This window comes from Micropterus salmoides, unplaced genomic scaffold (assembly GCF_014851395.1).
Source record: "Micropterus salmoides isolate LMB-PRFRI ecotype aquatic unplaced genomic scaffold, ASM1485139v1 Ms_hic_scaffold_18, whole genome shotgun sequence".
NCBI lineage: Eukaryota > Metazoa > Chordata > Actinopteri > Centrarchiformes > Centrarchidae > Micropterus > Micropterus salmoides.
In genome coordinates this window covers 17,821,369-17,847,409 of record NW_024040928.1, presented here as the reverse complement: position 1 = coordinate 17,847,409, position 26,041 = coordinate 17,821,369, and the positions used below count along the sequence as shown (strand labels likewise).

The window sequence follows — 26,041 nt, the reverse complement described above, 5'->3', positions numbered from 1 at the left end:
AAACCTGTGTTTAGCAGATCTGTCAGCATTCTGCAAGTTTGGCCATGGAGTGACACACTCATTCTAATAAAGAGGATTCCTCAGAGACAGAGGGAGAAGAGAATCTGTAAAGCAAAGATTCAGGCTGTCACAGTCGATGCTGTTTGGACTATTCGTGCACATGTTTGGATGCCAGCAGGTCTGTGTGGTGAAGCTTTTTTGAGACATTTTTTGCTGAACTTTTCACAGTGAATCAATAGTCTGTGGAGAACAGTATAGCTATAAGCTGTGTCATTGTGCGCTTGTCAATTTGTGTATGCCTAAAGAGACCAGATGGGGGTTTTAGGTGGGGGGCTAACGATAGCTAAGCCTGAATCGGCCGCATACATAAAAGTAATTCATTTTTCTGACAGAGAAAAGAGAGAAGTCGTCCGCCCCCCACCCCCCCCAACTCTCCCACTCAGCAGCTGTTCCTCTCACTTTCCGCCCTCCCTCCACCCCACCCTGCACCCCTGCATGCTTACCCACCTCCCCCACCAGCCCCACTGTGATAGCTTTGTTTTATTGTTGTGCAGCGTTTGGCAGGACCCCCCCCCCCCCCCCCCCCCGGAGAGGGGCAGGGGTCCGGCTCCCTCTGAACGCCAGGGTATGTGGAAGCCCAGAGAAGCTTTGTGATGTTTTTAAGATATTAGCTGTAGCTCTTTCCATTCCCAACAAATTTAACACCTGCTTCAGATATGAAACTAAATTAATTATTAAAATTAAAACATATTTCTGTGCTGACAGATATGAAACATTTAAACAATTATGTGCTTTTATTAACATTATAGTCCGACTGATTTGTTTTACTCAAATGTGAAGCATTTTTCACACCTCTTTATTACCCAGACCAGTTTGTTCCTGTGTGGACAAAAATCTCACAATCTTAAACTGCCACCGTTGCAGCTGACTCATGTGTTTTACAACTTTTTTTTAAACAGTCAATGGCTCCAACCCATATTTTTATGGCTTGCTCGGCTTAGAAAAACATGCATCACATGTCAGCTCTGTCGTGTTGCTTCCAAATGAGACAAAAAATTCCCCAGTCAAGGACAGGAAGCAAACAACATTTATTTGCGGTGTTGACAAACGACTGTTTCCTGTGCAGAGGAGAAAATATGTAGAGGGAGTGAAGAAACAGCCAAAACGTACCCTCATGAAAACACCAAGGATGTGTGTCTATCCTCTAACCACCAATCAGCATGCATATGGTCGTAACAGAGATACAGTATTTGTGTTTATTGAGGAAATGTTATGTACACTGTAGTATACATTATTCTCTCTTTAAATGCTCCATTGCTCATTTTATGTTGTTGATGAAACGGTTTCAGTTCATGTAGTAGTCAGTTGTGGGTTATTTCCTACATAAAATGTCCTTTTGCTGATATTTTATTTGTTTATTCTGCAGATTACTGGATTTGAAAGGTTTTTGTGTCTTTTTCTGACACTGTTGCACTTTTTTACCTTTTAGACTAAGTTTTATTATATCATAAAAACTTCTGAAAAGCTTGCAAGTAAATTCAAATTTGCTCATAGTTAAAGTAAAACTTGTAGAAGGTGTAAAGCACCTTAAATTGCAGGCTTTTACAATATTTTATCGTGTACCTGGATGTGATTTATGGATATCTGTGGTGGGATGGTTTGGTTTGTGGTTTGAAAATGAAACCACAGTGGTTTCCTATACCCCTAGTCTGTCCCACCACTGTACATCTGTGGCTTGCTGGTAGAGAGTTGGAAAGATAATGATCTGAGCTGTTTACCCCTCAGGGGCCATTTTGGGCAGCTCCTGTCCTCATTGAGTAAATGGCTAAAAGGGACTGCAATGTTTTGGGTATTACGGGAATTGAAGTCATGTCTGTGTGTGTGTGTGTTTTTTATTAGGAACTGAGTTGATCCTACAAGATTTACGCAGCTAACAGATGTGTTCTGCTGTACTTGACTCTTTAGCTGCTGTTGTGAGCCAACAGCCTCTGGGCCATGGAGGTTATGAGTTGTCCGGTGGATTTTTAAAGCTCCTAAGTGACTTCCTGTTGTATTAAAGCTGACATGAAACAGACGGGACATAATGAGCTGTCATCTGCAGCACTTAGCCAAATGTCCAACTGTGCCAATAGAAGTAACATGTGCCAGTTTGTGTGCAGGTTTGTGAGCAGGCACGTGTGAATTAATGCATGTTTGGATATGCGTGTGTGTGTATGTGCGTGCGTGCGTGCGTGCGCAATGAATGGGAGTGCAAGAATGTCAGCCTGTGTAACAGGTGGTATCAGCTTTTGGAGTCACTCAGACCTCAAAACAAAAGCTGTGGATATTTCTGAATGCTGGCTTATGTCTGGCTGCTCCCAAAGTCTTTATGTTGCAGGGCCACACCGCACGTGTGTGTGTGTGGACGTGTATGTGCATGCAGACTTGGTGTGTGTGTGTGTGGGGGGCAGCTATGTGGACTGGCCATTGTGGCCATGGCAGATGTGGTCTGAACAATGAGCTTGATAAATAAAAGGAAGTGGTGTATAAATAGCCTCTTACGTCTGCATGAGTGGAGTTCTCCTGTGTGTGTGTGTGTGTGTGTGATCCTGTTTGATGTGAATGAATTGTACTTGCACAGTATTGAGCACTCCACAGGTGCAACTATCAAACAGTTGTAAATTCCCAGTAAAGCAATATTTTTGTATGGTTTTATTTTTGTAACTGGTGTCTCTTTTTTTCAAAGATTTTTTTCCAGTTCAGAATCAGTGCTGCAGAGCTCTAGCTTTCAGATTTTTCATCTCCGCCTGTCATCAGTGCAATGTAAAAACTTCAGTCCTTCATAATTGCCATGGCACGTCTTTATTAGCAGTAAAGCTCACTTAGGAACTTCTCTCTAAATCACATGCTGGTGATAAGAGCACTGGGGAACAATGCTAAAAATAAAGAAGCCTCTTCCACCCAGCCCTCTCCTTGGCTCCCGTGTATCCAGCCCACATATAGACCAGAGCCATACATTTTCTCCAGTGCACACATCATACTAATGTACGTAATCTCACACCTCACATGCGTTGGTACAACCTTTTATTTTTCTTGCTTAGTCACTTTTGCTTGCAGTATTTTTGTGAAGGTCCTCTGTGTACTTTGCAATGGACTTCGTGCATTCCTGGCTGACTGACCACAGTATGTACATGAATCCATTATCCATTAGTGCTGAAATTATTAATTGTCAGAACATCAATTAACAGCAATTGTTGGTAATTGATTAATAGTTGTAAAGTAATCAATCAAGCACGCAACTCTCAAAGAGTGTCTGTTGCTTTCACCTGTTTAGTATAAAGTTAAGAATCTTTAGGTTATGTACTGTTGGTCAGACAATTTGATGAACTTTAACTTTGGCTCTGGGAAATGGTGAAGATTGTTTTTTACTTTCTATTTTCTGATATTTTATAGAATTGTATTAATTTATTGACAATCAATAGATTCATCAAAAATAAAAATACTCTCAGTTGAAACCCTAATATCAAGAATATTTCACAGTTCATTGATAATCTTTGTAGTTTTTAAGTACATTGCAGTGTATTAATGCTATGTGTGTTTGTGTTTTTTAAATACAAATATTGCAGATATTTGTTTTTCTCCTTTTGACCTGATGTGATGGTTTTTATCTATTTTACTTTCTTTCTCATTCTAGATCCTGAGTTCTGTTACAGCTGTATGGGGACGTGTGTGGTGTGTGTGGGTGTGTGGGTGTGTGGGTGTGGGTGTGGCCTAGGCTCGGGTGGCTGGGGGTTGTCATTGAAGTCACTGCTGGCCTATATTAGCAGCACACTTCAGCTGAAACATAATACACGCGGCAAACACTGCAGTGAACCTAAAGGCAGATAACAGCAGAAAGAGAGGTTGAAAGAAAGGTAGCGTTACAGCAGAGACAAAGTGGAGTAATAAAAAAGATATCAGTATCTCAGACTTCATTTATAATTGAGTTACCTGTGTGATCTTTTTTTTGATGCAGCACAAACATGTCAGTTTCAGCTGTGTCAGTGCATAGAGAACAGTTGTTTACATCTGCTTCACCTGCTGATTTTGACCTCATGATAACATCTTCATCATCCCACATACTGTAATACTACTATTTAGCTCTTGAATGCAGTTAAATAAACGAGCAGTGCTGGTTTTATCCATTTAATTTGTCCATTTTATTAGGTGAATTACATTCCAGCTGTAACAACATTGAATCCTTGGTTATGTACACATTTTACAATACCATGGGTAGTACTACAATAATCTGTAATATACTGCACTGTCCAGGCCTGATAACAATGAAATGAAACCCTTAATTTGTTTTTGCAAATATTACTTACAAGTCTTACAAGTCTTCAAGTCTTATAGACAAGTTAACAAATTCTGAATAAATAAAGTGATTGCAAGGTGTTTGGAATTTTTAGTTTGTGCAAATATTATGTGGAAAACATGGACGTGTTCGGTTGTGCGGTCAATCTGTATCAAATGTTCTGTGTGCACTCTCATTCATTTGAATGCAGAAATAATGCATTTCTCCGAGAGTCTTGACTAAATCACACTGCTGTATACCTCTTGTTCAGCTTTTTGGTTTGGAGACTGTAGAAAGTGCTGCGTCAGGGTGTGTGTGGTTGTTGAAGTGTTTATGGGGTCCATCTTCCTCTTGGTCACATCTGGGTCGAGTTAAGACCCGTCACCAACATCTGTATTGACTGTAAAGACAAACCTAAGAACCTTTTCTTGTTCCAGAGCCTTTGAACAACTTTTTTTTAATGGACTGGAGACATATTTCTACTGTTGGTATCTAGTCATTATTACGACATGTGACAGTAACTTAAGGCCATTAGCTGGGCTTCAGTTTGGACTACTGTTTATACAGTTGCTTGCAGTTGAGAGGCTGCAGCAGGATGCTGTGTCCATCAGACAATTTGGCCACTGATCTTGTTGCTAAGCAAATTTTTAAAACCTGTTATGCTAATACCTGAAATGAAGATCACTCTGCAGTTTAATCTCTCCTTGTATAAGCCAGACTCACAATTCATCTGTAAAACATTTACTTTAAAGAGGTGGTATTATGCTCATTTTCAGGTTCAAAATCTTATTTAGGGATTGTACCAGAACAGGTTTACATGGTTTAATTTTCAAAAAACACCATACTTTTCTCATACTGCACATTGCTGCAGCTCCTCTTTTCACCCTGTGTGTTGTACGCTCCGCTCTTGAGCTACAGAGTGATGCATCTTACTTGTACAAAATCTTTGTTGGGAGTTGCACTTGCACAGTTCCCAGGTAAGAACTACTAGCCAATCAGAAGCAGAGAAGGGCGGGTCGTAAGACACAAGGTAGTGTGATCCAAATCAAAGCCGCTTCAGACTGCGACCGTAACCTAGCAGATGGTATACTTATAAGTCCACAACCACACAACATCATTGTTCCACATCTTACCATAAACCACTACAAAAATCACCATATTTCAACTAAATTTTACATAAAAATTGGCCAAACAATTTGAACGTTTGCTCAGTAACTTTCACATCAGGTGTAACATTAGCATTATAGCTATAACTTTAGCTGTGTTAGCCAACGTTAAAACAACTCCGCACTTGAACAGTCTGTGAAGTTACATTGCCGTGTTTATTTTAAATATAATTCACAACCAATAAAGCATACTTACAGGTTGTGATTGTGAATTTCCAGGCCCAAACAGTGTCGGAGTTGCATCGTCTTTTAGGACTAAACGTTGAACTGTTGCCGGTGTTCTGACGATCTATGCTGCCTTGCCGAAAAATGCTACCATAGCGCAAATCGATAGACTCGACTCTACTCGGCCCTGCTCCGTTTTCCATTACAGATAGTACCCAGAGATAGTACATAGCTGTCGTCATAGCGACGCCACACACAACTGCCGCGACGTAATGTTCAATGCGACACACACACCAGCGATCCACATAGCTTTCTCTTTTTTAAATTAAAACATTTCAACATTACTCAGAATGTAAAGACAGATAAGCGGTATAAAAACCTTCCAGCTGTGTTTTCCTCTGCCGTTGTTGCTGCAGCGGTCTGTGTGACGGCGGGAGCAGAGGGCTCTGTGAGCGGGCGGCTGGCCTCGGGAGCTCCTCCCGCGGGTTGGCACAAGTAATCCATCGCAGCCACTTGCGGAGCTCCTCAACTCCAAAAATATTCAAGTGTTGAACATTTCACATCACTTCTCGTAAAACTGTCAATATTCGAAATCTACACAGCTGATTTCTCACCTCAAAACTTGTCCAGCCAAGTCCAGCAGGTACTGTGCAGTGGAAAGGGGGCTTAACTAAAATAAAAGGGCCTCCGCTCAAACTCGCTTGGTTTGAGGACGTGCCTGACCCCCGCTAGCTGATTGGCAAGCTTTATTACGCGTTTTCATTGTGACGTCACAGTGAAGGAAGGGAAATGGCTGGACTACAAACGAGCTGTTTTCAAGCAGTTCAGAGCAGTGCTTTCTGTGGGAGATGGGAACTCCCTTTGGGCTGGACTTTGGGCTTTTTCACTTTGCAAACCTATTACATGCACAAAAAAGAGAAATAACTCAATAAAGGAGAGGGGAAAAGCCAAAAAGCATAATATCACCTCTTTAACTGAAACTAGGTACAGAGAGATAATGCCAGTATTCCAGGGCTTAAATGTATGTTATCAATTGTCTGTCAACACACATTTCCTTTGTAATCTAGATTTATTAATAAAATACATTCATCGCAAAAACTTCAAAGTGTGCCAGTAAAAAGCAGGACAAAGCTTGCTTTGCTTTATACTGCATAAGGCAGTCTATTTCATGCAACACCTGCATTGTAACTGCATGGAAACCTTCAGAAGGAACAGGTTACTTTTGAAGTTTGTAATCTCCTTCCATCTTCAGTTTCAAGAATGGTTAGTTTTCCAGATTTGTGTTGTTTCATGTCTGCATCTTTAGTTTGTGCACGTTTTATTGTGCTCTGCCACTGAAGAAAGAAATCTAAGGCTGTTGTGTAAAGCTTTTATTTGTTTTTGAAGTTTTCTAAGTGAAGTTTCTTCTGTCAGAGGGACTTATATGATCAGAGTGGATATTTCTGCCTGTTTTGAATGGCTCAATGAAGACCGGTGAAGCCACGGTTTAGGGCTTACTCCTAATTTTGGGCTTACTGGTTACAAAACCCACTATTTACTTTATTATGATGGGGCGAGAGGGTTAGAAAGAGAGAGAAAGAGACGTGATGTGAGTGAAGCTTGAGAAAAGAGTGAAAAATGAAAGGAAAGGATTGGAAGAGGGCAAAATAGGGGAAGCATTACAAGGAGACAGACGTCTGATGCTCGGAGGGGGGGTTACTGTTTGGGAGAAGAGCGATTTTCTTTTGGTACTGTAAATAATAGCCCCTGCTTGAGTTGGACAGCTTTCACGGCTCCTTTTGTGTGCAGTGACATCTTAGGTTCCCTAAAGAGAGGAGAGGGCTGGAGAGGGCTCGGCTTCCAGGGTTTTCACTGGCATGGGAAAGGCTTATTAGCCCAATATGAATATGAGGGAAAATAAAGCCTCCACAGGTCAAAGGGAACCTGCCAACACGCACTCCTGGCTCTTTATCCCACTCAAACCCACATAAGCAGACATGCAGGCATACGCACACACACACACGCACCGAGCGTGGCGCCTACACACACATCAGAAATTCACCCCTGCTTTATCTTCGTCTGAGCAATAATGTGTTCTGGCTCCTACTTCTGTTGAGAGCAGGCCAGCGGTTGAGTTGTGGCCTCTTCCCCCATTTCTAACTATAATGTAAAGCTTTTAATCTTAATGCCAAACACATGCACTCACTAAGATGCCCCATTCATATTTATAGTAGTGGAGGTAGTATCCGTTACACTTTTAAAAACCACATCAAGAAATATTATTTTAATCTGTGTGTGTGTGTGTGTGTGTGTTTCAGAGCTGTCATGAAGTAGTGATGACTCATTCAAGAAGTCCCTTTCATGATGATGATGTCATGGCTTTTCTACACTGAGGACACTCCTTTGTCAATATACTGAATGTGGTCTGTGTTTTTAGATTGCAGTTTTGTAGAAAAGCTTAATATTTCTTTCTACATCTGCTAGATGTTTGGCACAAAAATTGGAAGCATGTGGCCTCTGGCATTGGACAGAAATGCATGTTACAGTAGTGTGATTTTTTAAAATATTTTTTTCAGAAACAAGAAACTTTAGGGTTTACAATTCAGTAATTACGTTAGAGTTACTAATCCCGCGCTTTACTACTTTGACATTTTAGGGTTTGCTCTTTGTTTGATGGAGGGTTTATTTTCTGTGTGCTTCGACGACCAACTGCTGTTTGAGGCGTCAGCTTGGGCCTTTGATAATTATTCAGTTATTTCTTAGTACATGACAAATATATGTCAAAAACATGTTAATCTAAATGCACCCCTTTTAAACATTAAACAATTTTTTATAATTTATCTTGAACCCGGTGGCGGTTATATAAATGTATTCAATCAGATGTGATTTTTTTAAAACCAACATTTGATCGTTAGCTTGTCTGTTGTAGTAACTAGTAGAGCCATATCGTGGGTTGGACATACTGTGTGTGTTTGGATGTCAGTTGGCAAAAACTTTGTCTCTATTTCCAAGTGTGGTTGAGGTCTAATTTATTTATGCCTCCCTCTTCCTCCTCATCTAACGGGTGAGGTAGATGAGGATGGAGGAAAAGAGTCCTCTACAGCTAAGTATCTCACCACGGTGCTGAAACACCTTCTATTCACCAAGCCACGTTGAACCCTAATGACGTCAGCTAAACAAAGATCACTTCAAGAGAATAAACGAGCAAGAAATAAGCTCTGCTCATTAACATTTCCTTTGCTGTCCATTTGATCCTACCAGGAAATCCCTGGGTGGAGGAGATAAAAGCGTAATGTTTGGTGACACTGGAATGACAAAGGCATCACGTGCCCATGATTCACCTGCCTGATGATGTCACATCCTGTTAGATTACTCCATCTGAAAAGCAAGTAAGCGACTGAAGACTGGAAGTAAATGGTAGTGGGGAGAGGGTTTCTTCCTGTTGTTAGTTGGTGAGGTCCCAAGCTGCTATTCAGTTCAAATTTCCAGTTTTATTCTTTTTTTGTTGGCAAAAGCATCTGTCTGTCAACACTTGGCATGGCCCCATGGTATCCCCCAGTCAGAACAGACAGAAATATATTGACCTTTACGGAAAGGCAACTCAGGGATATGACTGGTTTCCTCTTAATTATCACACAGTTGAAAGTTTATGACAACAGGCCAGGCTGGACGTCACCTGCTTTCTGGAAGCATTTTGTCAGGCTGCAATTAACAAAAACATTAGCGATCAGTCTTTAGGTTGTTTTCTCAGTTATTTGATTAAATGTTTGGTTAGATTGATTGTCTTACATTTGATGGACCTAGAAGTGTTTTTGCTTTAAAAATGCCAGAAATTATTAATCAGTTATCAAAGTCCTGGCAGATTATTATTCTTTTTAATGTCAGAGCAGGTCTCTCTCAGAAAAATGGAACCGAAACTGACCTAATTTGCCTCAAATAGCGTTCATATTACCGCTAACGGTGTATCACAGTCTCCAGAGCTCTGCTAAATCTTTCTGTATGCTGTTCATCTATTGTTCATAGCCTGTAAATTATTTAGTCACAGAATGAACAAGATATTAAAGAATACTTCAGGCATCAAGTGATTTTAGACATCTCAATCACAGGAAACTGTTGAAAAGTCAGTCAGTCTACCTTTCTATGTTTGACAAGCTACTTGACACTTCTAATAAACTCCACCCATCTTGTCCTCGAAGCAGAATAAAAGCAATGATAAGAACGACCAGTTGGCAGCTCTCTATCATCTTGTTTTCCTCAGAAGTGGTGCTATTGTCTGTCACCGTCTTTGTGTGTGTTTAAAGTGCAAGGTGTGGTGTTCCATTACAAAGGCTCAGCACGGTGTTTGTGGATTTATCCAGGTTAGGATAACAGCAGTAAGTCGCTGACCCATATAGGCTCTGTTTGTATGGTCACTGGTCACTGCTACAGTAGGTCACTGCAGGTCTCCCAAATTTTCAAGTTGATGGAAGTATGCTAAAAGTCACTGCATGCATGTAAAGAAGACTGTGGTCTTTGTTTTTAAGAGTTAAGTGTATCTTAGTTAGTTTCTTATCAAAGGTCAATGTTTACGATTGCACAGAACCACGTGCAGTTTTGTTTTCCCTGGAAAAACTTAAGAGCGGTGAAAACACGGAAGTGAGAAAGTGTGTGTGCTGACAGGCCCAGGAGCTGCTTTATCAATCCCAGGAAGCCTTGCTACCAGGAGGCAGGAACAACAGCCACTGGCTCAGAGAAGGGGACTTTCCTCCATCCTGCTCTGTTAGGATGCAGAACAATGACCAAATTACTCACACACACACAATGACCACTGGCTTGGATATTTTCTTTGCGTGCTACATATTTGCTCACAGCAGGTTGCACTCTGAGCTCTGTGATCTGTACTCCCTTGCTGGTTTTGGTAGTACAACCCTTTACCTTATTCAGCTGTCTTATTCAAGATATCTCTGATATTGAAAGTGACACTGGGGAGTCAAGACCAAGAAAGTGGCATAAAAAAAAAAAGGGGGCCTCTAAACTGCTGCTGGATGTAATGTGACCCACTTATCGTGTTTTTTGGGGTTAGGCGAGACGGCTCGTCCTTGCGCTGCCCTCTTTTTATCTTTCCTCTTCTGCATCAGCTTGTCTCTTTCTGTCTCACCCACCTACACCCCTCTCCCGTTAATCACTATCATCTCACATGAATTCTTGATCACTGTCTCTCCCCTTTTCTTTGGTCTCTCGTCACAGTTTCGGTGACCGCTCCTCTCTTGCTTTTTTCCAGTGTACTTTCTGTCACTTGTGCCGCCTGCAGTGCTGGCCGCCCTCCAGTTCTTGCGGCAGAGAGAGAGAGAGAGAGAGAGAGAGAGAGAGAGAGAGAGAGAGAGAGAGAGAGAGAGAGAGAGAGAGAGAGAGAGAGAGAGAGAGAGAGAGAGAGAGAGAGAGAGAGAGAGAGAGAGAGAGAGAGAGAGAGAGAGAGAGAGAGAGAGAGAGAGAGAGAGAGAGAAGAGAGAGAGAGAGAGAGAGAGAGAGAGAGAGAGAGAGAGAGAGAGAGAGAGAGAGAGAGAGAGAGAGAGAGAGGTCTAGCAGCAGTAATTGGTCAGGAAGTGGGCTGCTTGGATGTGCGAGCTCTTCTCTCCCTGTCTCTCCCCCTCCCTTCCCAATGGGCAGTCAGTTCAGTTGTGTTTTGCTTCCATCTGTTCTTCTCTGTCTCTCTCCCTCTTCCTCTCAATGTCTCCCTTTCTCTCTGAACTGACCTCATAGAGGGGTTGGACCACGGACCAGGCCTCCTTGACACAAGCCCTAAGTCAGTCAGCGTTTCCAAGACTGTACATGTAGCGTGAAACCTTTCAAATGCCTGGACATGGATCTAACCTGTGACAGGATACTGGGATACCAGCAGCTGAGGAAAGGCTAATCGTGGGAATGGTCTCTCTGAGGTGAGTGGCAGGTTGTCATTGTCTTTGTGTCGCTGCGAACTGCCAGGACACCTAGCGTTGGCTTCAGTTTTGGATGTGCGAAACTGGTTTAATTTACTGTAAATGGCACCGCTTTCTCAACACGCACAGACGTTACAGTACAGTCTTTTCCTCCTTAAAAGCCCCACTCTCTATTTAATCATAATTGCAGAGGTCGATTCCACCAAACCCAGTCTGACCTCCAATTACTCAATCCAAGGTTTCAATTTAGCGTGGCTCTAATGGCACCTTTGCCCACTTCTCTGATTAGAGAACCATGTTTGGGTTTAAGCCTGGGATTCAATGGTGGACATGACAATAATAATGCTTTTACCTATGTTTATCTGAAAGGATGATCTACATGGCATTTGAAGGTGTGTTTGTTATGTCTTGCTTTTGAAGATCTATCTGTCCAGTTCTAAGCGACACTGATTTAACAAGGTATTCAGTGCAGTTTAACATACTTTTTTGGTTAGATGAGATGTTACAGATGTGGCCTTCACAGGGAAAGTTTGATAAAGAGCATTGGATACAACAGAAATCAAATTTGTCAGCTTTCACCTGAGACGTGTTTATTTTAAATTTCAATCCAATAACCTCACACTCTTACCTAAGTGTTTGGTGTGTGTGCACATACACGTGAGTTCTCCTTTGTGGTGTGTCCTCATTCTGGGAGCTCTAACTGGAGCACCCAGCTTCTGAGGGACAAAATGGGATGGACTCATTTGTTGTCATGTGTGACTTTAATCATTAAGATTTATGGCCTCATGGCTGCTGTCACTTGTTTGTTGGTTATCTTACTTCTAATTTAATTTTTTTTAACTGTGGTCATGGTTTCTTGTATGCTAGTTGTATGTTTGGTGATTATATACATGGTTATATATATTTGGTCTAAGGTCTCTCTTGTACGCATAACATTGGTATTCGGATCATCTTCCAGTATTTTTTTTACAGTAAAATTGGTTCAAATAATATTAGCACTGTTGATGATAATCTGATGATATAGTCTTCATAAACTCTGGTTTAAACCTTCTTTGATATATTTTAACTTGTTATCCAAAATATAACCATTCAGTTTTGGTGTGCATATACTGTATATTTTAAATATATTCCTAAATCACTTTTAATTCTATTCTTTTGGCATGACGCATAAGTGCGCATATTGAACACATACTATGTATTTAACAAATACATTATTTGTATTCTCATAGTATTGTAAATATAGTAGGAGTGCTGTGTGTTTGTGTGTGTGTGTGTATATATTTTAGTGTGTGTCACATGTTTCCCTAATGGGAGAAAAGTCCCTCCGTCTCCACTCTGCTGGTCTCCTTTCCTGGAGCGGGACCCTCGTCCTGCATTTTAATCAGAGGCCAAACACAGCTTCCTCCATATATCCGCCACAGATGCTCACATACTCACTCTATACACAATCAGTCTGCACACACACACACACACACACACACAAACACATAACCATAACAAATGAAGCACAGTACTCCTCCTCCTGACGATTGGCTTTGTGTCGTTCTGCATCTGTTAATGTGAACACCAACTCAGTGCATAGTTTAATACTGACATTATCTCCTATCGTAAATACTTTTCCTGCATTCTATGGCCGTGGTGCCACCCCGCTCTATCATTAGCTGCGGGTGTTGACCTTGTTGTTGTTGACCTAGCAGCTGTAGAGTTATTTCTGTATCACTGTTGTTTAGTCTGCTGTAATGGCGAAGACGCTCCTAGTTTTCCTGGACGCTGCCTCCGGCTCCTCCGGCCAATTTTGAGGGATTCCTGCTCTTATATAAGTTGAAACTGGTGCTTCAGTCAGATTTCTGGCCGGCAAAAGTCAGAAATTCCTGGACTTGTCCTGGCACTGCGAGGAGACTGCTGCGGCCTGAGGGAATAGTGTTTGTGAATCTGGAAACCTCATAAATCTGGGAAAGGGAAAATCAATGCAGGATATTACAGAGTTAATCAGGACTATAGATTTTGTGCAGATGAAATTAGCCTTAAATTAGCACAGAGACTGTTAAAAGCTTCTTCTTGCTGGTTGTGATTGGACAGAAATCTGCTCATGGACTCTGATGAGACTGGCAAAGGGACTGTGACAAGTGTGCTGCACTACATCACCTATGGATTTTGTGAAAAAAGAGGTTGTGTTGGATACAGAATATAATATGATACTGTCAGACAGTTAGGGATGATTTTTCCAACTTTAAAGTTACTTAAGGGTGCAAAGTGTACAAAACGGCTAAGGGTTTAATTATTAAGGGTTTAATAAAGAAGGTGGCAAGAACAAAAGCTTCAAGAGTTGTGACACAAAGAAAGAAAGAACGAGAGTGTGTCTGCAGATGATCCATCTTACCGATGACAAAGACAGACAGGATCACAGAGGGAGGGGGAAACTATATATGAATGACCCCTCCACCCACAAACTCCTGTCATTAGTCACAGTCTCTCAGAACCTATTTCCCTCTGTATTCTCTCCGTTAACTCCGCCATGTGCTGTATACGTTACCACAGAACTGTCTTCATTGTGGACAGCTGAGAAAATGAAGAAGCTCTCAGGCTGTCTGAGCAAGAGATTGGACCAGATTTCACCCACCCACTCACACACACACACCTGCAAACACACACACGCTGCCCACTGCAATAACAACCATCAAATAAGTTCTCCTTCCTCTCAGGATATGCTTAAGTGGCTGGGGACAGTATTCTTTTCTGATTACACACACAATAAAACATTTGAATCGGCGTTAACAATGCTGTTGGAAAGCAAATGATTGTGTGTGCGGGTGTGTGTTTCATGTTCTTATATCTCAGTGGGGACGTGTGTGTTTGTGTGCACCAGTAAAAGTTGAATAGAGTGTGTATGAACCCTGTGCCCTGCTTCAGTGTTTGCACTGCCCGAGAGTTATGAGGAATGGAGTGGTTTATTGACAATAAGCATTTCTCTCTCTCTCTCTTCTTCCCTCTCTCTCTCTCTCTCTCTCTCTCTCTCCCCCCCCCCCCCCCCCCCCCCCCCTCACTGTCTTTCCACATGCCACTCTGCCTTGGAGATGAATGCCTCGCTGTCGTCATAGTGACCACCGCGGCGCTATGGGCCCTGATAATCTTGGCATCACCACAAACCATCAATTCTGACTCTGGGTGCATGAAGGTTTGAGAGGAAGTGTTTGTCTCTCTTGTAGGGAGCACTGCCTTCTTATAGCTTGTTGTTAGCCTTGAAAAGGAGGGAGGTCTTTCAGGATATCTTGTGAAGGGGAAATGACATTGGAGCAGTGCCGAGTGAGGGCGGAGGTGTTAAGAAGGAATAAGGTGTTTGGCTGCACTACATGGGGGGAAAAAATCACATTATTGACTTGACTGCAAGGATTGCACAAACTATTAAAAACTATAAATTGAATAATTACCCCAGCAATTTAGAAACGTACATGCATAAAGTCTGGGAACTTGCAAGTGACAGGGACAGAGTTGTCTAAATTGATGCAGCAGAGGCTGAGATATGCTGAATTTTAGTCTCTAATATGGATCAAGCTCCAAAAATATTGGATCCTACATTTCCCATGATGAAACTCAGTAGCGTCTTTTCTGACACCCTCCAGGCCTGGTTAATGCCCGTCTTTCAAACTCCTCCCCCTGCTATTTCCTCATGTTTCCAGTCTTTATGCTAAGCTAGGCTAAGCATATTTAGTGTATGAACATGAGAGTGGTATCAATCTTGTAACTCTTATTCACTCTCGCAAGTGTATTTCACAAAATGTCACAATATTTCTTTAAGACGTCACCTTGGGCTCCCTGGAAATTGTGATGGGCATGTTTTAAAATTATAATCAACAGATTAATCAATATAGTGAAGAATCGTCATTGGAGCACTAACCACAGGCTACTGTAATCTTTCTTTCTTCAAGGAAAAGACATTTCAGACAGTCTACTAAAGGAAGTTTTCTTTCCCTGGATCAAATCCGCAGCCAAAACATCGAGCTAATCTTTGATTTTATCAATAACCTCAGCCTTACCGTCTGCCCTGTCATCCCCTTTTTAAAGCGCTGTGTCTGCATGTATTGCAGTTCATATAGTGATCACCGATATGCAGTGAAAGAAGAACCATATTGTTTCTTTGGTTGATATCCTGCCAGGAGTGTTGTGGAGGCTGTCGGAGTATATAGGGGGTATCAGATAAGCTGGACTGCAGGCTTCTGTCATCAACAGGTCGTGCTTGGCTGAACCAAGGAGTTTAGACGCTCCCTCTGTGTGTTTGCCAAACTAGAGGTGCTCATTATCAATGGCCTGTGTGTGAGGGGTGAGGGTAGCAGGGTGAGGGGCAGGTGGACAGTATTTAGATTCGTGTGGAGTGGAGGTTTAGGGGCGTCGTGGGTCAGCGGACCCTCAGACCATTAGAGAAAGGGGTCGTGCTTCTTGAGGACTGGTCTGTGTGTGTGTGTAAGGATAGTCCAGGGGGTCTGTCTTATTGTATTGGTGTGCAGAAGGGGGTGGTGTAAGCAGGACCCCATGCTGCTGGGACCAGTCCCTGTCTTTAAAGAGGGACAACAAATAGTGGACACATTTGCTTTAGTGCGTGAGACTGAGGGCCTATTGTCTTGCGTGTGTCTCCCTTATGGGACACATGTCCTGAACTATAACTCCTTTCCGAAATTATACACGTTATAGAGCAATAGTTGACAAACTAGGGGCTGCGACGGTTCCAAGCCTGGGCCTGTGACACCCATGAGGGGTCCTATGAAAAGAATTGTGAGAATTTTTTTCTGCTAGACACCTCTACCTCTAATCTTTGCCTTTTTTCTTGTAAATAATTAAAACAATAAGGCTTTGGACATTTTGGATTCTTTTTGAGTACCAACCAAAAATCTTTTTATACTCTATAGAAGCAAGCATCTTACCTTTTTAGTCTTTGCTCAAATGTCTTGTTGAGAACGATAATCTTTTATTTAGGAAATTCAGTTCTTGTTTGGCTTCTTGTGTTGAGGGATTTAATATTGCCCTTCCATAAAGTTGGGGGACTTAAAAGAGACATATTACAATTAAGGAATTGTCACAATCAAAGCAGAACTGGCTGAGCTATCATGATTTTAACTTCCTGTATGAGTCAAGCTCCAAAAAGCATCCTACCATTACCACAATGCAACTAAGTTGTGTCTTTAATTAAACCCTCCCCAGCTACTAAATGCCTCACACCTCCTGGGTAATGCAGTTATTTTTTCAAACTTTGGAAAAGCTCCCCCAGAGCCACACAAAGCATTATACAAAACTGAACAAGTAAACCGAACATAATTTTTAAAATGGAGCGTGCCCAGATGCACTGAGAAATAAGGGATGTAGATAAACAGTTTGTTAAGTAAGGGATTGTAAAAATGTTGGTATAATGTACTGAAATACAACGGTATCGAAACATTTGAAACAATAACTGGCTTTACACGTAAATTATCATATCACAAGCCATAAAGGTTGTCTTAGAGTGTAGTTCATCTGTGTCCATTTTCACTTATGTTTATGCACATCTTGAATCCCACTTCTGACATTTTGTGCATTCATTCTGTCCAGCCTTTCTGTGATCTGGGACACAATGAGTGGTGCAGTGTCTCGCAGTTGACGAGGAGCTTTTGTTTGAGCTGGCTCTCAGCCTATTGATCAGTCGTAACCCCCCCCCGTAAAGTGTGTGTATGTGTGTGATCTCTGGAGCTGGGCGATAACAGCAGCAGTTCAGCTGCCCGCTGAGCATGCAGCAGACGAACACACACAAAAGTTTACTTTCAGAACGAGCGAAGAGGAGGAAGAAATTAAAGACGGGGGGAAAAGATAAAAGAAGGGAAAGAAAGAGAGGAAAAAGGAGAGGAGGCACTTAATGTGGAACTCCCAGCTCCTTGTAATTTGCTGCGGGAGAGAGGGAGGAGGAGTCAGGGGGAGGGGAATACCCAGCAGAGAGGGAGCAGTAGAGAGCAGAGGCCATTCAATCTGACACACACATACACACACTCACATTCAAACACACATGAACACTTTCAGACACACATGCACACAGTGGATGTGTTGCCACAGGAGAGAGGGAGAGAGGGAAGCATTTAGAAACAGGAGCAGACGGTGGAGATCCTCCGCAGACTTAAGTGAGAGAAATAAAAAGACAGAACACATCAGCCAGAGCAGTGTGTGTTTGTGTGAGAGTGTGTTCAGGAGAAAACACAGCCTCGAAGTGTGTGCTCCTGTGTGTATTTTGGAGGAGCGGAGTGCATGTTTGCTCCCAAGAGGAAAGATTCATAATGACTTGGAGAATTTGGGAAATCTAAGGGATTTTTTCTCCAGGCTTTGGCAGGAATACTTTTTGGAATACTCTGGATATGTGACCTGCTCAGGAAATCTTGTTTCTTCCCCTAAAACCTGCACCTCACGTTTTTTTTTAAAACTCAGCCTCATTCACTGTAATTTCTGTTGAAGGGGAGCCAAGCCACAATGCCTACCGGTAAGCAATAGCCTTTCATTTTTTTTCCAAATAAATTCAATGATGTTTCCCAGAATGTTCAAATTATAGACACTCACGCAAGTTTTTTTTCCCAGAGAAGTGAGGTGACTCTGTGTGATGTGGTGGGACTAGATTTTGCTGTCAAAGGTGTTGCATGTCTACAAACCTCATCAAACAGGCTTAAATCATATACCTGTAGAATACTATCCTGTTTTTAGAAGTCTGTTTGGTGAAATGTTTGTTTATTATGTTATTTATATTATAATGATCAGAATAAGATGACAAAAAATAGTCTTTTCAAGTGGCATCTGGTCAAACTTCAGACAGCAACTTATAAATACAACAGTCATTGATGGTTTGTCTGTTTGTCTTAGTGTCTCTTTTGTGTGGTGTGTGTGATATTTTATCCTCAGCTAACAGCTCTGTGTGAAGTGTCTTCGCAGCGTCTGTCTCTTTGCAGTACAGTTGTATGCACAGCGTGCTCTGGTTGTTTTCACACCACGGGCATTGAATGATGCATGTTTGCTTTCTCGCAGACGTTGCAGGTTAAGTTCCTAATGATGCTCAGATGAGGGTGTACACAGCTTTGTGCTGTCCTTTCACGATCCTGTTGGTTATAAATTTTACTTTGTTGGTAGTTAGAGATGTAATTTAACTGCAAGCTCTGCAGAAAACTTTAAATAAAGTGTGTTTTTATGTTTGTATTTATCTGCTCTGGGACTGGAAATGGAAAATCACTTGAAGCTAAATTCGACACAAAGCATCTCCTTTCTTGCACATGGTCCCTGACAAATACATAAAAAATAACAAATAAAATAGACTTCTAAATCTATTCTGCTTTTGTTTTCTATCTCGTATCTCTTAAGGGCAGCGCATGTTTCAGTTTCCTCTTGTTGGGTGGACTGAGTGTCGAGATGCCATTCTGCAGCCTGTGACCCAAATTAGAGCCTTGAGGGCAGCAGTTGGGGGTGGCTACAAATGGGGATAGAGGAGAGCAGAACAGAGAAGAGGAGGGGGGAATAATTACTGTTTAGAGCAAACTCTTTGGTTTAGAGGTGCCGGAGACAATAGACCCCCTCCGTCCTCCACCCCCACCTTGCTAGCCCATTCCTCTGGGAGGACATCTGCCCCCCATCCTGAGCACTCATGTGCAAGGAACTGCAGCCCTGTGGAGGGGAAAGCAGGGTAGAGGGGGGGGAGGTCCCATCAGAGTAATCTTTCTAATAAAGAAAAAAAATCAATAGTTTTCCAATCTCATGCTATAGTGTCCACCCAAGTGTGTGTGCAGCTCTAGGAGCTGTGGAACAACTTCACAGAGAGTGACTGATGCAGTGAGTCCGGTGGGCGAGCTTATTCTCTGGCCAGAAATCCAGAGAATGAGGCTAGTGTGTCACACTCAGAGGGAAGGCAGGGGTGTGTGCAGCAAGGGTCGCCTTGGGTGTCCCAAGGGTGGGTGTGAGAGTGTGTGTGTCTGAAAATAGGGAGGTGTAAGTTTGTGAGTGGACATTTTTTTCCCACAGAGGCTAAACACCGGTGCTGTCAGCTAAAACTACGCTGCACATTCCTCCCTGATGTCAGCGAAGGTGTCAATGACAAACAGAGAACCTCTTCTGGAGTTTAACTCACATCTCACACACCCTGAAGATGCGGAGGTGTGTGTATATAAAATGTGTGCGCGTGATTGATTGTTGTAATAGTTTTAATATATTGCGAGAAAGAGCCATTTATTGCTAATTAGCCTCCCAGCTGTGTGTGTTTACTTTACCATTGTTTTGTGGGGCAATGAAAGCCACAGGTGTCTATTAAGTCGCACATCAAGTTTAAACTTCTGTCTTTACCAGTCATGACTTGTGCTGAGAGGTTTGCAGTACTGTCTTGGGATTGTTGGAGCTTGTGCAGCTGTTCTATCTTTCTTCTACCACATTTTACTTTTTCCATCCATCCTCTGAAATGTCTGCATTATAATGTATGTTCCCGACTCAGCTCTTAGTTGGTCCAGTGATAAGTCGCTCTGTGAAAACCCTCTCTCCATCTCTCCCACCTCTGCCCTCTCTCTTCTCCTGCGTCTGCTCCTCCGCAGTCGTTTGGCTGCGGTGTGAAATCCTGAGTGACACTTTAAGGTCCTTAGCGTCAGTTGAGATCAAGCCTGTGTCTCTATCAGCAACAGAGACTGACTTTAAGTGGACACGCGGAAAATGTGAGGCCATAACTAAACAGACAGCAAGGACTTAGATGCTTCATTGTGCTTCCATTTCTCTGCTCAAACTCTCAGAAGTTGCTTTAAAAGATGACAGTTTAGGTGCTGAGAGAATTTGGTAGATTGGTTTCAGATAGAGAGAACTTTTAAGGGTCAAAGTACAACAAAATGCTGTCAAAATGAGACGGAGCGAGTGAGAAATGGAAAAGACAAAAAACAAGGGAGTGGGTGGTGTTTGACCTTTGGCCGTTCATGTTTTCTTCCTACGTTCATTCCTTTGGGTCGTCTCCTCCTCATTTCTCAGTCTCTCACACTTGTCCTCTTCCCACCAAGTGCAGACAAAAGTGGCTGGGCTCTAACTCCAACTGAAATGCTTTCAACTTGTACATGCATAAAAACAATTTATTGTTAAACCAGAGGGTGTTTTGAATCCAGGGACATTTTTAAATGCACTTGGGTGCCATAGGACTGCGAAGTCAGCAACAAAGCTGCATGGCGTTGAACTCGGTTGCCATCTGGTAGGCCCGTGTCAGCATAAACAAGAACACACACAGACAAACAAGGCTGATTAAAGGACCCGTGTGAGCTGTATGACGTATGTGGTCAAGTCATGTCTGGGTTAACTCACTCCTCTTTGGGAGAAAGACCTTTTTTTGGATCTTTTCCAGGTCAATATTACAGCTGTTCTGTCTGTTCTAAGTAGTTGTGCTTGTGATGCTGTCAGTTGTCTCGGACTTGCTGGTCAGTGGACAGCAGTTGAAGGTAGCTAAAACTGGGCACTTGTGAATGTTGTGTTAAATGTCTTCTTCTTGCCTTCATGAGACCATTTTAATACTTACTGTGCTTTTGAGACCACAAATTTTTCAAATAACATGCTACACTTGACCTGTTGTATCAACATGCCAAATATCAATCATAGAGTCAAATATCAATGTCAATTGGACATTGAAATGGCTTTGCTTTCTTTTTGTCTGAAATTTGCAAATCTTTCAGCGGGTCTTCATTTTAATTGAACTTTCAATTTAGGATTTATTGCCTGAATGTATCCTGAATGTACATTTAGAATGTTTTATTTTTCAGATAACAATTCAAGGCAATTGAAAAAGGTTAAAACTCAGTATTATGTATAGGATCAAAAAGTAATGAGACACTATGCACATTGTTATATCCTCTTAGATGGTCCGTTCAGATGAGACTCACTTACTTGAGACTCCCAAGTAATTTGAGTATGAATAGGGAGTGTTATGAGCACACATGCTCCAAATGCAAATATGAGCCCTGGTGGTCTGTAGCCATATACACAGGCTGGTCAGTGTGTATTTTTACATAGTAAAGTATATGCTTGGAGAGGGATGGTCTGAGCCCATAGGAATGTCCTGTGGAGCTCAAATGCGCACAGCGAAGTGGAGTTACTTTATGACTGGGCAAACATATACTGAGTTTGAATGTAGAATAGGAAGAGGGAAGAAAAGAATGTCAGGAAGGGAAAAAGAAAATAGCAGGAATCAAGACGGTGGCTGGAATGTTGTGAGAATTTGATGTAACTGATATTAATGAAAAAGGAGTGACTGAGCAATTGGATGAGAAGAAAACGAGATGGGAAGGAGAAAGAACGATGGAAGAAAGGCGACAGGCTTTCACCTTACTGACATGCCCTATTGTTCCGGTCTCTCCTCACTGATGTCATGTTATGTAAATGATGGTGTTGATGTCTCTCGCTTTTTCTACCTTTACCTCCTTCCCTGTCTATTCCCCTGTACTTGTTGATTGTGCAGTGGCTGCCTTGGGTTGTGGTTAGTTTTCTTCATGGCAGAGTGGATATGAAGAGGAAAGCTCCGATGGCATTGCCTCTCATGCGCCAGAGTAGTGTTATATAATACTGGATGGTGTAAAACAGCTTCGTTCATTTTGGATCCTCTGCTTATTTCTATTTCCTTTAATGCCAGCAGTATCAAGATCGTTAGTAACTGGTTAAACGGGCAAATTCACATGTCAAAGATCCGCAATGTTAAACTCATTGATGTAGGCAGTTCCTTTGAAATTAATTGATTTCGGTCAGAAATTTGTTGTAATAAATACTGGTGCCACTTGTTGCATTGTTTTTGGAAGCACATTTTTTCTTGGTGATTTACTTAAGGCTTAAAGAAAGTGCCAAAGACTTAAAGACAATTTATATTTTCTACATCCAAGTTGACACAAGGGTCCACATGCATAAAACTGTAAAACTGCCAGTCCGCGTAGCCTAATCCACAGCTTACCTGTGACCTTTATTGCTCACTGTAATCATTTGTCCTCTCCTTCCCTCTCTTGCATGGCAAAGTCCTTACTCTGTGCAACAATGCCTTCCAAAGTTCAGCTAAATCTAATGTTGGCTAGCCAAACCAAGTCTTTTCAGTACGAAATCCCCACTTTGATGTTTTATTGCTGAGGAATACTCCCTGGTCGTTGTGTGTAGGCATTGTCAGTTCATTATAGTTGTTTTAAACCCACTGATTAGGGACACCACGTAACTTAAAATAAACACAGGACATTTTCTAGCAGCTGCACTGTATCCAACATCTGCATATGACATAATACTTTGAAATATTTTGAACTTGTTTATGGTTTAAATGTCCACATAAGATGTGCCCATTACAAAACACTCACAAAGCTGTTTGAGCTACTTGTGAGGATCTTGTGAGGTATCAGGGCCGTAAAAAGACGAGGATGCTCACAGCTGTTTGTTGACCACTCCAGAATAAAGAGCCCTTCAGGTGTCCATAAAGTGTGTAGCTGAAGTGGACGTGTTAAGTGTAGCATGAGTCATTAAACCTGACTGGACAGGTTGTGAGGCACGCATGTTGGACATAAACTGAGGGAAGTTATGAGGTCTCAGTTGTAGCATTTGGTCATTTGCATCGTCATTAGCATTGTGTTTTTTTCTTTTATTACAAAGGAAATGAAAAAGAAAAGCTTACTAGGTAGACCTGGTGGTGGGGTTGTTTGGTAAAATATTGTGTTTAAGTCCATGAAAGTATTGGAGTATTTAAGTGTTGTGGGTTTTAATAATCTTATTTCTACCCAGATTCTTGTAATATCGATTTTTTTTAAAAAAGATTTCACTAATCTTTTAATAATCAAAATTATTTATTTTTTACTTATGATAAACACTACACTAAACACCATGTAGCTCTCAGTATTTTGCCAGTGGTTTTGTACCCTCGGTGTACATTGTCTGCTCAGTCTTCAGTAAGCTTCCTCCTTGTTCTCGCTGTTTGCCTTCCAGACAGGTCCGACGTTCAACATATTAAACTAGGCTGAATACTAAAATGCCCCAGCTCTTTGTCTTTTTCAAGTTAAATAAAAGCCAGAGATTGAAGTCAGGTTGTTCAGATTCCCTCACTCTCTAGTCTGGCAGGAAACACAGCCCTCACACATGATCCTAATCCTCACGTGCACGGACATACAACACACAAACACACATACACAGAGGAGAAACAGTCCCAACCTGCATGCTTGGGACCATAATTAGAGATCATTTACAAGGATCAGGTTGAACATAATCTGGACAGGACGTTACTAAAGCTTGGCCATCTTCATTCTCTGTCTGTGTGTGTGTTGGGAGGGGGGTGCTCTGTGTGTGTGTGTGTGTGTGTGTGTGTGTGTACAAGAGCCAGTTCACCCAGGAAACAGCCAGGGTGTGCCCCAAACATGAAGGTGGGAAGGAGGGGCTGGGCAAACACAAGATGGAGCAATCCCTCCCTGTGATGTTTGGGTTTCACTGCACAACGGAAACACATGGCTTCTTTGTATTTGTTCTCCTCGTTTGTTTGTGTGGGTCTGTCTGTCTGTGTGTGCAGGTTGCACATTTACACACTTTGCCCGCATATATCTAGCCCCAATAGCTGGTGTGAGGACCATTAAGTTATTAGCTCAGTTAGTGTTATCTTTGGAGTGATAAACTTAATGCATTTTGTGTGAAATATACACACACAGCATAGATTTACATACATCACCTAGTGTGATAAGAAAGTTTTTATACATCATATATCACAGATTTGTCAGAGGGTTAGTTACCTATTAATGGCATGGTATGCAATATAATATAATCCTTTGTGCATTGTGTACAGTCACTTGAAAGCAGTGTGTTGCTTATCGAAAAGCCAAGGCTGTTGATTTGTGTGTGTGTGTGTGGTGTTGTTGTTAAAAAGTGGGTCAGGCTCTGGAGTGCAAACATTTGGATGGACACAGGCACGGTGAATCAGTTCCAAACTTGTCTGAGGAAAATACATTTTTATGCCACTTCAGTTTTTGGACGCTCCAGTTCCTTCCTGCTTTTCTTGGCATAGCAGTGGAGCAAAATTAAAACTAGAGAAAGCTGTGATTTGGCGCACCAGGCTCTCCCTTCATTCTTGTTTTTGAGAGGTGGATTTCAAAACACTTTTCTTTCTGAGAAACAATGTAACCAAGATTCAATTTCCTTTTCTATTCCTATGAAAAACATGTGTGTGATGGTTCAGTGAAGCGGGACGGACTTGACGGCCCATATTGATCAAACTGTTATACATGATTTTTGGACTTAAAGATCCACTAATCAATATTTTTTTGGTACCAATGGATTAATTCACTGTCTGTAATTTGTCAAATTCCAGAAGTAACTATCAACAAACTTTGCAGTTCCCTCAGATTTACATTTAAAGCATGTAAAGAGGCTTAAAATGTATGTATACTAGGGCTGAGGACGTTAACACATTATTATCGTGTTGTTATTACGTTAACGCATTAATTAATTAACGCCAACAATTATTTTATCTCACGTTAACACAGTTTTTTATTATTATTTGGGAAGTCTGTTGCTCCCTGGCTCTTAATACACATACAGTCAAACCGTGGGTCATAGGAGGGGTGGGATGTTGATCAGCCAGCAAATCACCCACCCAAACAAGCAGTGGAGGGAGGCTTGGGCAGACTACGCTGGATGCAGCGTGTGGGAGAAGTAAGACAGCACTCCGCGAGGAAACTTCTGGCGCTCTATGAATAGTAACAATGGCAACGGCTTCTGTGCACTACACAGCTGTAGCCTCTTTAACTTAATTTAAAATTATAGGCTACATAACTTTACCTTATAGGCCTTCATCTAGTTTTGCGGGGATTCTCTGTCATGTGAATTGTTGATGTACTTATAACTATTTAGTAAACCGTAATAGATTCTGGAGACTCAAAACAGCGAGGATCAGTCTCTCTTCCAATGATTTGTGCTGCGCGTCGCGTACAAAAAGTTCAAGACAATTAACCTTCAGCAGCGGGCGGGAGTGTGCGTCAGGCGAGCACAACCGCGACAGTTTCACGATAACTCGCACACTTGTCGCTACGCCTTGTGCTCGACCACTTCACCTCACTCTAACAGGGACATTTGCTACTGAACATAGACTGTTAATGCTGCTCCCTGATAAAAGAAAAATGTTTCTGCTGATACCTGTTCAGAAAAAACAAGAAAAAAGATTTAGATATGTTAACTTGTTGCTCAGAAGGTGCCTGTTATGATATGATCGTGGCTCTGGACTCTGATGGTAACTTGTTTTAACAAGCTAGATAAAAGGTCCCTGGCAGTGGCAATTAGCTTTGGTTTTATATTTGATTTACATTAATTTTTAAGTTGAGATTTACAAGAAATATTTTATGTGTTTGCATACCACATGTTATTTTTATGTATATAGAGGTACATTTAAATTAAGTTCCTGTTCAACTTCCTGTACAACCGTAGCTTGTCGTTTTTACAGTAGCCCAGATAGAGCAAGAACATCCAGGTTCAGTTTCTTAACTTGGTATCAGTATAGT

At 41.7% G+C, this 26,041-nt stretch overlaps 1 protein-coding gene across 3 annotated transcripts in view; it reads left to right on the top strand.

The window, feature by feature from the left end:
• Positions 1 to 26,041, top strand: part of LOC119908805 (pleckstrin homology domain-containing family G member 1) — a 71,562-nt gene that overhangs the window by 17,009 nt on the left and 28,512 nt on the right. Inside the window, exon 1 of one of the 3 annotated variants that reach the window (XM_038726675.1) lies at positions 11,248 to 11,537. The exons of 1 other annotated variant lie outside the window; for it this stretch is intronic. Coding sequence is in view for 1 of the 2 variants with exons in the window: in XM_038726674.1 (XP_038582602.1) it covers positions 18,018 to 18,027 (10 nt within the window). In the remaining variant the exon portion in view is untranslated. Of the gene's footprint in view, positions 1 to 11,247; positions 11,538 to 17,566; positions 18,028 to 26,041 lie in introns of those variants that run through there. One more of the 3 variants, XM_038726674.1, reaches the window with a different exon arrangement.